Below are 12,113 nucleotides of genomic sequence, written 5' to 3'. Positions count from 1 at the left end.
TTGGAAAAGAATAGGTGGGGGCATGGGGTATGGCTTTCTCCGCTGTGGCACCCCGGTTGTGGAATGAGCTCCCCAGAGAGGTCCGCCTGGCGCCTACACTGTATTGCTTTCGTCGCCAACTGAAGACCTTTTTATTCTCTCAGTATTTTAACACTTAATTTTAACTTAAATTTAAATTTTACTGTTTTAACTCTGTATTTTAATCTTATATCAATTTTGCTGCGTGGTTTTATCCTGGTTGTGCTTTTTATACTGTATTTTGTAATTGTGCTTTTAACCTGTTGGTTGTTTTATTGTGGTTTTAATTTTTGTGAACCGCCCAGAGAGCTTCAGCTATTGGGCGGTATAAAAATGTAATAAATAAATAAATAAATGGGGCATGGATCTGTTACTTGGACTATCCACCTGCAGTCCAATTCAATCAACTTGGTTTGCCTGCCAGGTGCCTCATTGGAGCAGGAGTCAGAGGAAGACCCCAAGGCGCAGACCGTTGAAGTGAGCCGCTTTCTGCCTCCCTGGGGTGTGGCCTGGATTGCAGCCCCATGTTGAGCTGGGTCTTAATGCCACACACCTCAGTGGTCCATTAAGTGGACCCTCTCTTGAAGGGGAAAACGGGGCACCCAATCCTGTTCCCCTTACCAGTGGATCCAGCCCAAGGCCTTCCACACCTACAAAGCTGTGACATAGAATTGAAAGTTTTTAATCAACCTTACAGCTATCTATATTTGTCAAGTCAAATCCAAATACCACTGAATTAATTCTTGCTATGGGGAAGGCAAAAACCCTTCACCCAATGCCAATCTGTGTGCAGGTAAAATTCCTTCTCAGCCCCATTAACTGGTGACTAACCATAGTTCATGGCAAGAAGTGAGGTACCCTGGAGTGGGTGGGTGGGGAAGTCAGCGACGGCAATGCCGAAGCCACGCGAGAGGCCCTGCTCTTACTAGCTTCTGGCAGACTAGAGGGAAGGAAGTTTTCCTTCCTGTCCACTGACAAGGCCTTGTTCCCGCTGAGCCAATCTAGCCCCTGATTGGCTCCCTCCCTCCCACGTGAGTGCGCACACTTGGCGCCACTGCTACAGCTCAGCTACTGTATCCCCGCCTCCCCTTATAGACACACCCTCACACACAGCCTTGCTCTACAGGTAACACAGGAGTAGAGATGTAAAATTTCCAGAAATTTTGAAGCCATAGGAAAAAACTTTTTTTTCCGGGGTGGGGGGTTGGAAAAAAAATTATTTTTTTTGGAAAAATTGAAATAATGCAATATTAACACTTTTTACAGATTGAAAGTCACTTTGTTACTTTAGTAATATAAAATGTAATTATGTCCAAGTTGGTATGGCATAAAATTATTACATTTGGTATATTAAAAGTATAGTGTATTCAAACAATTATTACAAATTTACTTTACTTTTTTTTTACTTTTTTTTTACTTGTAGCTCCATTTAACAAATGGAGCTACAAGTTCCTGAACTGTTAGGAACACCTGAACTGTAAGGAACCTCTTTGGTTCTGCCAGTTTATGAGGAGCAGGCAAAAAAATCAATTAAAAACAACAACAGAAGAAACCACCAACATTAGTAACAAATAAAATTATTTATGTTTCCGCTAGTCCTCCAAGGTCAAGACATAAAACACCCATTCCCATAAAAAGAACTGACAAAAAAGGGGGAACCAAGAATCAGTAAATATGCATGAAATTTAATCAGACTTATTTTCTGAGCTATAGTTACCACTATTAGTTTCAGTCTCTGCTTCAATGGCAGTGCCCCCTAGAGGCAGAAATGCATCATGCTCTTGCGTTTGAGAATTTGGGATAGATATCAGTTAACGTAGTTCAGGTCCACTCTCAAAGATTTATTTTGTCTTAGATCATCTAAATATTCATGACGTAGGTAGTCCAAGGTCACTGACCATTTGAGCAAAGAGAACACCACCCCCGCAGGATGTTCACCTCCCAAAGGCAGCCAGAAACTGTCTTGCAACATGCAGGACACCCACACACTGTCCAGGCTAACAATGAGTTCATCCATCTCTTTTTCCATGACCTCTTCTCCTTCTGCATTATCGCACTGTCCCACCCCATCCTGCCTTGTTTGCGTTGTTTTAAAAAGAGAAAGAATAAAAATTCAATCACAGTTCAAATAGTGAAACATCTGACGGTATGAAACCTTTATATAAAAATAACATTTTGATCATCAACTAAATATCTAAGCAGTTTGTTCATTTAAGCCTTTAAAACAATAGTTTGGCATTTCTATGACCAGGTGTTTTTGTATTCGAAGTCGATTGTTGTGACTGTTAGCTATAGCTACTGCTCAATGGTTGACCAATAAATATAGGAACTTGAATTAGCGGGAATCCAGTTTGTAGTATTAATTTTATACAACCCTTTTCTTCACTTCCCCAGAATGCCATTGAAATCTACAGCCTGCATGTGGACTGCAAAGTTACATCACGGTTTGCTCACACGGTCATAACCAGCAGAGTTGTCAACAAGGCAAATGAATCCAAGGAGGCCCTATTTGAAGTGGAATTACCCAAGACAGCCTTCATCACAAACTTCAGCATGTAAGCACATCTCTTGAAGTGTTCTTGAGTCTGTTCTGGGCTGCTTCAACAAGACAATGCCAGGATGAAACCTGAGAGAAATTTCCTGGCTTATGAGAGGAGATGCCTTTGGAGATGTTGTCCCTGTTATCCCTCAAGTATACATGATGGCAGTTTTGGAGGGAAAGAGTAGATATGTTTGCCAATTATAACAAAGCCTAAGATATTCTTTTACAGAAATTTTACTGAGAGTTAAGTGCCGCTAACTTCTATTAACTTCTATTAACTTCCATAACTTGTTCTACTGCATGATTTAAGATCTGAAAGTGCAGAAAATATCATACCGGGGGCACATAAGGTTTAGTTTTCTTTCTGTTGGGGCCAGTCATCATAGATCTGCACATCACCGTGTCACTGTGTTCTCCTTACTTCTCTCTGGACCTGCACCTCTTCCTTGTAATTAATGATTTACACAGTTGAATTATTGATTTTTAAGGACCATAGATGGAGAAACATATCCTGGAATAATCAAGGAGAAGAAATCTGCACAAGATCAGTATGATGCTGCCGTTTCACGAGGGCAAAGCGCTGGATTGGTCAAGTAAGCAACAGAAGGTCCCCTGGCTTTTTAGAAAGTTTATTCCACCTGTTAGTAGAATCCTTGAACTGGAAAGGGAGCATCTTTAGCTTTGCCCAGACTTCCATAAGCAGAGAGGCTAAATGCACATAGTGTAGCGGATTGAGGTTGTTCCCACTGTCCCTGCTGCCCAGTCTACATAGTAGTATAGTAGGGTGACCATATGAAAAGGAGGACAGGGCTCCTTATCTTTAATAGTTGAATAGAAAAGGGAATCTGAGCAGGTTTCATTGTATGCATGCAGCACCTAGTGAAATTCCCTCTTCATCACAACAGTTAAAGCTGCAGGAGCTATACAACAGTGGCCAGATACAAAAGAGGGCCATTTTAACTTTTGTGATGAAGAGGGAATTTCACCAGGTGCTGCATGCATAAAAATGACACCTGCTGAAATTCTCTTTTCTATCCAACTGTTAAAGATACAGGAGCCCTGTCCTCCTTTTCACATGGTCACCCTAGGTATAGAAAACTAAAATTGAATTGAAATAGTGGTATAGAAACAGTTATTCCAACCCATTCAGCTTTCATCAGCCTTGTGTGAAAAGCAGCTAACCCCACAATCTTTGTCCTATACAACTAGGGATTTCTGCATCGCCTTAGTGTCTTTGAGACACTGGGGTTTAGCTGAAGCGTTTACAATGAACACTTTATGATGGTTTAATGGGTGACAGGACTGGAGCCTCTGGAAACCTTTTGAATGGGGATGATACATTGATAGACCTACACATTGTCCACCATAGGAACAAGAACCGGTACATGTCTACACAAATACAGCCTGAATTATGGTCATTTATTTCCAGATCGGCTGGAAGAAAATTAGAGCAGTTTCATGTTTCAGTCAACGTTGCAGCAGCAGCTAAAGTGACCTTTGAGTTGATCTACGAGGAGCTGCTAAAGCGGAAGCTGGGAAAGTATGAACTGCTGATTAAGGTCAAGCCCAAACAGCTGGTGAATCACTTCCAGGTAAACCCTTCGAAGATATTGTCCTAAGGGCCACTGCCTGCAGGCATCACGTCACAGCTGGAAGGTCTGAATCTGGTCTGTTTCTTTTCATTTTCCTCAGATTGATACCCACATCTTTGAACCGCAAGGCATCAGTTTCTTGGAAACGGAAAGCACCTTCATGACCAATGAGCTGAGCAATGCCCTCACCAAGGTCCAGGATGAGACCAAGGTACAACCATCTTGATGCCCTTGAATGAACACAGCACTTGTCCTCCAATGATAATGTGACTGTTTTTGTCTGTGCCTTTAATTTTCAGGCCCACATTTCATTTAAGCCAACCATATCTCAACAAAGAAAAAGCCCCGAACTGGAAGAAACTTTGCTCAATGGAGATTTTCTCATCCGTTATGATGTTAAAAGGAGTGTCGCTGCGGGCGATATACAGGTAATGAAAGGAAGACTGTAACTACAGTAAGTACCTTTGCTCATTTCCATCCCCTTCTTTTATAAAATGTATAAATCTAATACATTAACACACTGTTTGTTTGTTTGTTTGTTTGTTTCTTTGTTTTCAGATTGTGAATGGATATTTTGTCCACTATTTTGCACCGAGTCAAATGCCAGCATTTCCCAAAAATATAATCTTTGTGATAGATAAAAGTGGATCTATGTCTGGCAAGAAAATTCAGCAGGTAATTTGTCTCAAAATAGAACATTTTTGGAGTTTTCTCATAGTGTTTTTGTCATGCGAAGGCAGGAACAATGTAGTGTCTCTTCTTAAGGAATCACAGTGAAATACAGTCTTTTCTAATGGGTTTGGGATCCTCCAGCTGGTCCCAGCCTCATCCATCTTTGGGACTTGAGCTTCAGGAAAGAACTGTGGGTGAGTGGGTTACCCTCTTGGAGTCTGAATACCCTCTTGGAGTATTGTAGAACTGTTACTGTCCAGGCTACACACTCTCTCTTGTTCTCACTCTATCTGGCACAAATGGTGTATGTAGCTCTTCAAGCAGTGTTTAAGGATAAGCTAAATAACCTTGTGGAAATAAGTTGGGTCTGAAGATGCATTGCTCCCATTCTGCAATCCTGTTATTGTTTTTGAGGGAAAAGAACATTTCAGGTGGCAAGAGTAGGGGCCCTTCCACACGCCGTACTGAAGGCGCATGCATGCGCCCCAAGTACGGCCCCAAAACGATAGTGTGCACTACAGCAAGAAGAGACGGAGGAGGTGGCAGCTGGGGAATCCGGGCGCGTCTGCCACCGCTGCCGCCTCCCCGCCGGCCTTCTGCTGCCGGGGTAAGAGCGACCCGGGTCGGAGAGCTCGGCGGAGGCAGAAGCCAAGCTCTCCGACCCGGGTCGCTCTTACCTAGGCAGCAGGAGGCCGGCGGGGAGGCGGGTGGCGGCAGACGCGCCAGGATTCCCCACCCTCCTCCTCCGTCTCTTCTTGCTGTAGTGCACACTATCGTTTTGGGGCCGTACTTGGGGCGCATGCATACGCCTTCAGTACAGCGTGTGGAAGGGGCCTAGGTGAAGCATTGCACTATAGAGAATGACACACCTTCTCAGTGAATGCATTTACTCGAGAAGAAGAGAAGAAGCACAGCTCATAAACCCTGGCCTTAGCTAGACCTACCTGTAAATCCGGGCTAGAGGAGGGGAGATCCCGCGATGCAACTATCGCGGGATCTCGCCCTCGTTCACACACGAGGCGTGACGAGCTCTGGAGGAGAGCCGTTGTGCCCTCTGTTTTAAAAAAAGTTTTAAAGGGCCAGCAGCACAGGAGCACTCCACCAACGGCAAGTAGGTTTTTTTAAAAAAATTATTTCCCCGCTCCCTCCACCCTAGCCTGGATGGGTGCAGCGCTCCTGGGGGGTGCTGCGCCCTGTGCGAGTAATTGCACAAAGCCGAGGAGAAGCCGCTTCAACGGGCCACTTGTTCGCAGTCTCAGGCTCAGCCCAAGACCGCGGGAAAAACCGGGCCCAAAGTGGTGTCCATTATACCAGGGCAAGGGAGGGTTGATCCCTGCCTGAGCCTGGGATCCCCTGTGCGTCATCTGGATTTACAGGGGCGATCCCGGGTATCAGCCCGGGATAACCCCTCGTCTAGCTAAGGCCCCTACTGCAGGAACCTTATATCAGTAAATGTCAGTGCCTACTTGACTTGTCATCTCAAACTGGTGTCAAATCATGGTCATAACCATGGGTGAAGCTATGGTTCTCTCTATGTTCGGGGCATATCCTGCCCAAAAATATGTCTTCAAAACTGTTTCATGTGTTACATTTTTCCTACACAAAAAGCATTTCCATACAGGAAAATTGCCACATATCATGTGGCTTTTAGACATATAGACTGCGTTCTGATGAATGCAAGCATGTAGCCCTCTTCACTTCTCTCCTCATGGTGGGAGCAACCAAACCCGGACATCTTTTATTAACTATAAAATCCCATTTTGTTTAAGCTGAGAAACAATTTCAGAATGAGCCAGAACATTAAGCCTTTTAAGTTCTATTGTTTCTTGGTTGGACAAAACCCCCGGAAAGTATAGTTATGGAAGACTTCTTAGGGTGATCATATGAAAAGGAGGACAGGGCTCCTGTATCTTTAACAGTTTCATAGAAAAGGGAATTTCAGCAGATGTCATTCGTATATATGGAGAACCTGGTGAAATTCCCTCTTCATCACAACAGTTAAAGATGCAGGAGCTATACTAGAGTGACCAGATTTAAAAGAGGGCAGGGCACCTGCAGCTTTAACTGCTGTGATGAAGATGGAATTTCACCAGGTTCCCCATATATACAAATGACACCTGCTGAAATTCCCTTTTCTATGCAACTGTTAAAGATACAGGAGCCCTGTCCTCCTTTCCATAGGGTCACCCTAAGACTTCTTGACTTCTTGTATGGCTCACGTGAAGAAAGGAGCAAGGGGGCTCCATTCACAACCAAAAGAACCATTCACATCCTGGCTTATTAAGCCAAGAGATGTTTATCCAAACCCTCTCTCCCACACTGAGAAATCTTTATTTGAACGCATGTCTCGTTTTAGGCTTCAGATCCTGATCATGACTACATGCCTGAAAGTCATGTGCTGCTTTATGCATTTTACAGACAATAGAGGCCCTGCAAAAGATTTTGGGAGATCTTAACCCTGAAGACCACTTTAACTTAGTCATCTTTAGTGGAAATGTTGCTGAATGGCGTCCATCTTTGTTGCAAGCCACAGAGGAGAACGTGGAACTGGCTAAACAATATGTTCAGACCATTTTTGCTCAAGGAGGTAATTTTTTTTTACCAAGTAGGCTTGTCAAGCTTTTCAGTAGAGTTTTAAAAATGTACTTGGCACAGTTATCCCATATCTTGTTTTTGATTCAACTACTTGATGTATTTTTTCTGCTCAGAAATATGACTCCATTCCTACTTTATTCCTTTTTCTTTCTTGAGCCTTTCTGTTCAATTTTAGATTATTCAACTAAATATGATGTGCATTTATTCACTGCTGCATAACTTTTTGACATATCCTACATTTGGAGTGAACGTCCTCTAACACCTTATTTATTAGATCCTTTAAGCCCAACTTTCCTCATAACTTTTGAAATCTCCTCTATGCATCATTGAAGAATCCAGTATGTGGTCAAATCCATCATTATGTTCTCCTGCCTGTTACAGTAACAGATATCAATGGGGCTCTTCTGGCTGCAATTCGTTCCCTGGATAAAGCCACCTCTGCTGAGTTACTGCCAGACAGAAGTGTATCAATGATCATTTTGTTGACAGACGGTCAACCCACTACTGGTAAGTTAGAAACAGCAAAAGAACCCAATTTGCTGTTGTTTTCTTTGATAATTAATACTTTTATTTATTTTCTACAAAAACAAGACCCACAGGGAAAGGTAAAAAACAATACAAACTATACAAACTACATCACAATGCATACAGCTACTAAAATAACCACAAATACACAAGGCTATATTCCATTTAGAGCGATCTTCATGTCAGACAACAAACCTCAATCATTTCTAATTAGCCATATCGGAATTACTTAGTAGCAAGCAACTCCAATTTGCTGTTGTTTTCATTTATATCATATTAATTTTATTACATACTAATAAACAATACAATTGCATGACTGGGTTCAAACAACATGATAACCAACAGTGGTTTAAATAGTTGATGGTTGGTTATTTAACCCACCATGGGTTAACGTGTTGTGTGGAGGGAGTTTTTTAACCAACAATTGGTTATTTGGCCTAACACAAATAAACAATGCTGAGCAGAGATGGCTATTTGAACTACCCTTAGTCATCTTGTTGTGTGCAGGGCACCGTTCGTTATTTCCTCAACCACTATTGATTATTTAATCAACCATAGATTCATAACGCAAGAGCGATCAAAGCGGCAGCGGCAGCTCTAGTCCAGCCAGCAGGATATACTTTTGGCAGCAATGGCTGATGGGATACTAGAGAGAAGACTGCTGGGAAGAGAGAGGGTGGGGGATGAGTGAGTCAACTCAGTGTGGACTAACAGTCAACTCAATGCTGATCCTAATCTACACCACAGTTGATTATTATCATGTTGGGTGGGGAGTACTTCCTAGATAAAGAACTGTCGAGTTGATTATTACCTCACTGTTGACTATCATGTTGTTAGTCATGATAGTCAGCCTATGTGTATATTTTCTCCTCCCCAAACCTTCTATGCAACAATTTCCAATTTCAAACCTTCCTCAAACATTTATCCTGATTAAAATCTTCATATTTTTATGTTTCTTCCACATTCAACCACCATTCCTATATCCATTTGAGCAAGAGAGCCTGAATGAGACAAAAGTATGAAGTAGGTAAGGCGCGCGCACACACACACACACACACACACACACACACACAGAAAGAGAGAGCGAGAGAGAGAGAGAGAGAGATGGGAACACACACCCCAGCAGATGAACTGATCTCTAATTCTTCTTATGATATATATCCACAAAATTGTTGGGAATATTGCAAACTCGTCTGAAGTTACAGGAAGAGGGCAGTTTGGAAGTTAGCTAGTTAATATATGGGGATCTCTATAGCCTACAGTTTCCTGCTTGTCCCCTTTCTTCCTCCTCCACCCCACCATCTCTTGGCCTGTCAAGATGAAAAGTTTGTACACCATGGATCACTCAAAAACACGATCCCTGTTGGGTTAGCGTCTCATACGGCAGGAGATATCCCTCCCCATGGTGGGCACATGGTGTCCTTGCTATCTCTGCTGGTGTTATAGAACACAAAGAAATGGATTGAACAAAGCCTTTTTGAAATCCTACGCTGTGCCTGTATTTGTAAATGCAAGAATACTTGTGAGTAAAGCTGTTTTCTTCCTTTCCCCACTTTTTTTAGCCTTGTGTGCTGTCGGATTGTTGAATGCTCAATCCGCTGTGCCTATTTGTTTATCTCTCCTGACTGACTTTCTAACAAGAGGTAGCAACGCCATCTAAAACCAACCAAAATTCCTTCATATTTTGTCATTCTCTTTCATACCTTGATTGTATATGCTATATCTTCCTAGGAAGCACTAACATCTATGTCTGGTTTAGTTTTATCCTTCCATTCATATAGTACTTGATTTTTTAGAAGTCAGTGCTTTCCCCCCAAATCCAAGCCTGTTGTCCAGCTTCCTATTTCAGATAGCTCAAATGTATCACGTTACTATTTTCTGGTGCAGTCACATTCTGATGCTTGTTATATCATTGGGCCCATATGTCAAGCTATCCTCTCTTATTCCTTAGTCTTGTGAAATGCTTGCAGGGGAAATCTTGAAAGAGAGAAAAATAAACAAACAGCATGGGAAAACATGGGAGAAAAACCTATTGAGAATAGTTTGATGCATCCCAAGAAGTGTTGCATTGTATCCTCCCTCCTAATGGAAGTCTCCCATTCAGGGATCCAGTCACCCATTTCCTCCAAGCAGGGCATTTCACTCCCACTCCCCATGTTCTGTTTCAGGCAGCAGGGACCTGCTGAAGAATGGGTGAAGCTCAGTTGAAGCTCTGCTAGAGGACTAGCAGAGGGGACATTTCAGAAGCATAGCCAGGTCCATGGTCAGGCCTTGGATAGGCACAACAAGAGTGAGAAGCACCATGGAAAGCTTAGAGTGGGGCTGGAAGCCACACATTCTTGACTTGTATGTTGCTCCAACAACTGCCAGTCTCTGAATGAGCTTTAGGATTTTAACTTTCTTTAGGTTGGTGGCTTTGTCCCAACACTGAATGAGACATTATCCCTTAAAGGCATCTTGCTTGCTCTTGAAGCCTTTGATTGCAATGACATGCAGTTTGATGATGGCTTCAAAGCTGAAGTCTGAGAAGTCCAAGGATGGTAATGTGATGCACTCTGGATGCAACCTCATGGACTGTTCTGGAGATGAGGGCATCAGGTTGGGGGAGGCTGTCTTAAACCCATCTTTCAACATACTAGGTGCCATACAGACACACACTCATACTCATATGAGCAGATTTTGCCAAGATCTAGTGATGAGCTGCCAGATGATCGAAGAAGAACTTGTGGGGCTGCTGTTTCTGAATCATAAACTGGAAATCCAAAATATAATATGTGTTACATTTTAACACAAACGTCTCATACGCTTTGTCTCTGAAGGTTTTTTTTTAACTTGAAAACTCAGTAAGGCTTTGTAATCTCATTATTTGTGTTTTCTCCAAACTTCTGCCTCTTTCTCCCAAAATACAGCTTATTTAGGCACTAACCACACTTATGCACGCACCCCTGAGTCATGTTTAAATACTTTTTTAAAAATATGTCTAACAGGTGTTACTAATGTCAATGAGATTCAAGCAAACATAAAGAGGGCTAATGAAGGCAAATACTTCCTCTACTGTCTTGGCTTCGGCTTTGACGTCAGCTACTCATTTCTGGAGAAGATGGCCTTAGACAACGGGGGAGTTGCTAGGCGTATATACGAGGACTCGGATGCAGCCCTGCAGCTCCAGGTAGGGGGGGGCAATTATAAAATCATATGCAAATGTTTTAAATACACGAATAAAATCACGTCTCGAAAATATCTCCAGGTATACTAAACTCTACCTCTCTAGGGCTGTTTCTATACCAGCCCCCAAATCCGGGCTGGTCAAGGCTGAGTCCATGTTCATCCAAATGATGCACAGGGACTCCCAGGGGCAAGTAGGGACGAGAATGGGTTTTCCCAGGGATAAATAATCCCTGGGAAAACCTTATTCTTCCTGCGGTCTCGGGATCATTCCAAGACCACGGGAGATGTGTGGGCACCTGTTCCGGCTTAGTCCCGCTTCCTCTCAAGAAAATGCGAGGAGGTGGGAAACGAGCACCGGGCACGGAGCTCTTTAGGTGCTCCGTGTCCATCAGGGTTGGAGTGGGGAGTGGGATCGGTGTTTTTTTTAATCTTACCTTTAGCTGAAGCGCACGCATATGTCCTCCCAGGATGTCACGCACGCATTTGTGAGCAGAATATCGTGAAATCCTCTCCACTCCCTCCCTCTACATCCATATGGTGTAGAAAGGGCCTGTATTTCTTCTTGATCAGGACATTGCATTGTTTCTGTCTTTCCTTTTCCAGGGCTTTTATCATGAGGTCGCTACTCCCATCCTGAAGGAGATTGAAATGAAATATCCAGACAATGTTGCACTGGAAATCACTCAGAATAATTTCAAGCTGCTCTTTGATGGCTCTGAAATTGTAGTCGCTGGAAAGCTTGGAAATGAAATAGATGTTTTCCCTGTGGAAATTAATGCTCAGTCGGTAAGTACTGGATTAAGCATGGCTTCTTTGCATGAACAACATCATTATCACTGAAGCAGGTCTACAAAGTCATTTCATGTCTGACGCTGGCAACGCTTTTATTGTGCAATCACCCTGCCTCATTTCTCAGAATTTTACAGGGAGTCCAGATGACAATGTCTTCTATTTGGATTCCTCCTTTGTTTTTCTGTCACTTTTCCCATGGCAGAAAGAAT

The 12,113-nt window shown here is 42.8% G+C and overlaps 1 protein-coding gene across 3 annotated transcripts in view; it reads left to right on the top strand.

Moving 5' to 3' along the window:
- Positions 1–12,113, top strand: part of LOC134395133 (inter-alpha-trypsin inhibitor heavy chain H4-like) — a 29,957-nt gene that overhangs the window by 611 nt on the left and 17,233 nt on the right. For all 3 annotated transcript variants that reach the window (XM_063121155.1, XM_063121154.1, XM_063121156.1), the window contains exons 2-11: positions 2,413–2,573; positions 3,049–3,153; positions 3,990–4,152; positions 4,253–4,363; positions 4,452–4,580; positions 4,711–4,827; positions 7,243–7,411; positions 7,801–7,926; positions 10,932–11,113; positions 11,716–11,898. In XM_063121155.1, the coding sequence (XP_062977225.1) occupies positions 2,413–2,573; positions 3,049–3,153; positions 3,990–4,152; positions 4,253–4,363; positions 4,452–4,580; positions 4,711–4,827; positions 7,243–7,411; positions 7,801–7,926; positions 10,932–11,113; positions 11,716–11,898 (1,446 nt within the window). The remainder of the gene's footprint in view (positions 1–2,412; positions 2,574–3,048; positions 3,154–3,989; positions 4,153–4,252; positions 4,364–4,451; positions 4,581–4,710; positions 4,828–7,242; positions 7,412–7,800; positions 7,927–10,931; positions 11,114–11,715; positions 11,899–12,113) is intronic.

This window comes from Elgaria multicarinata, chromosome 3, assembly GCF_023053635.1.
Source record: "Elgaria multicarinata webbii isolate HBS135686 ecotype San Diego chromosome 3, rElgMul1.1.pri, whole genome shotgun sequence".
Lineage (NCBI taxonomy): Eukaryota > Metazoa > Chordata > Lepidosauria > Squamata > Anguidae > Elgaria > Elgaria multicarinata.
Note: the sequence above shows the minus strand (reverse complement) of the source record. Positions and strands in the feature narration are given on the sequence as shown.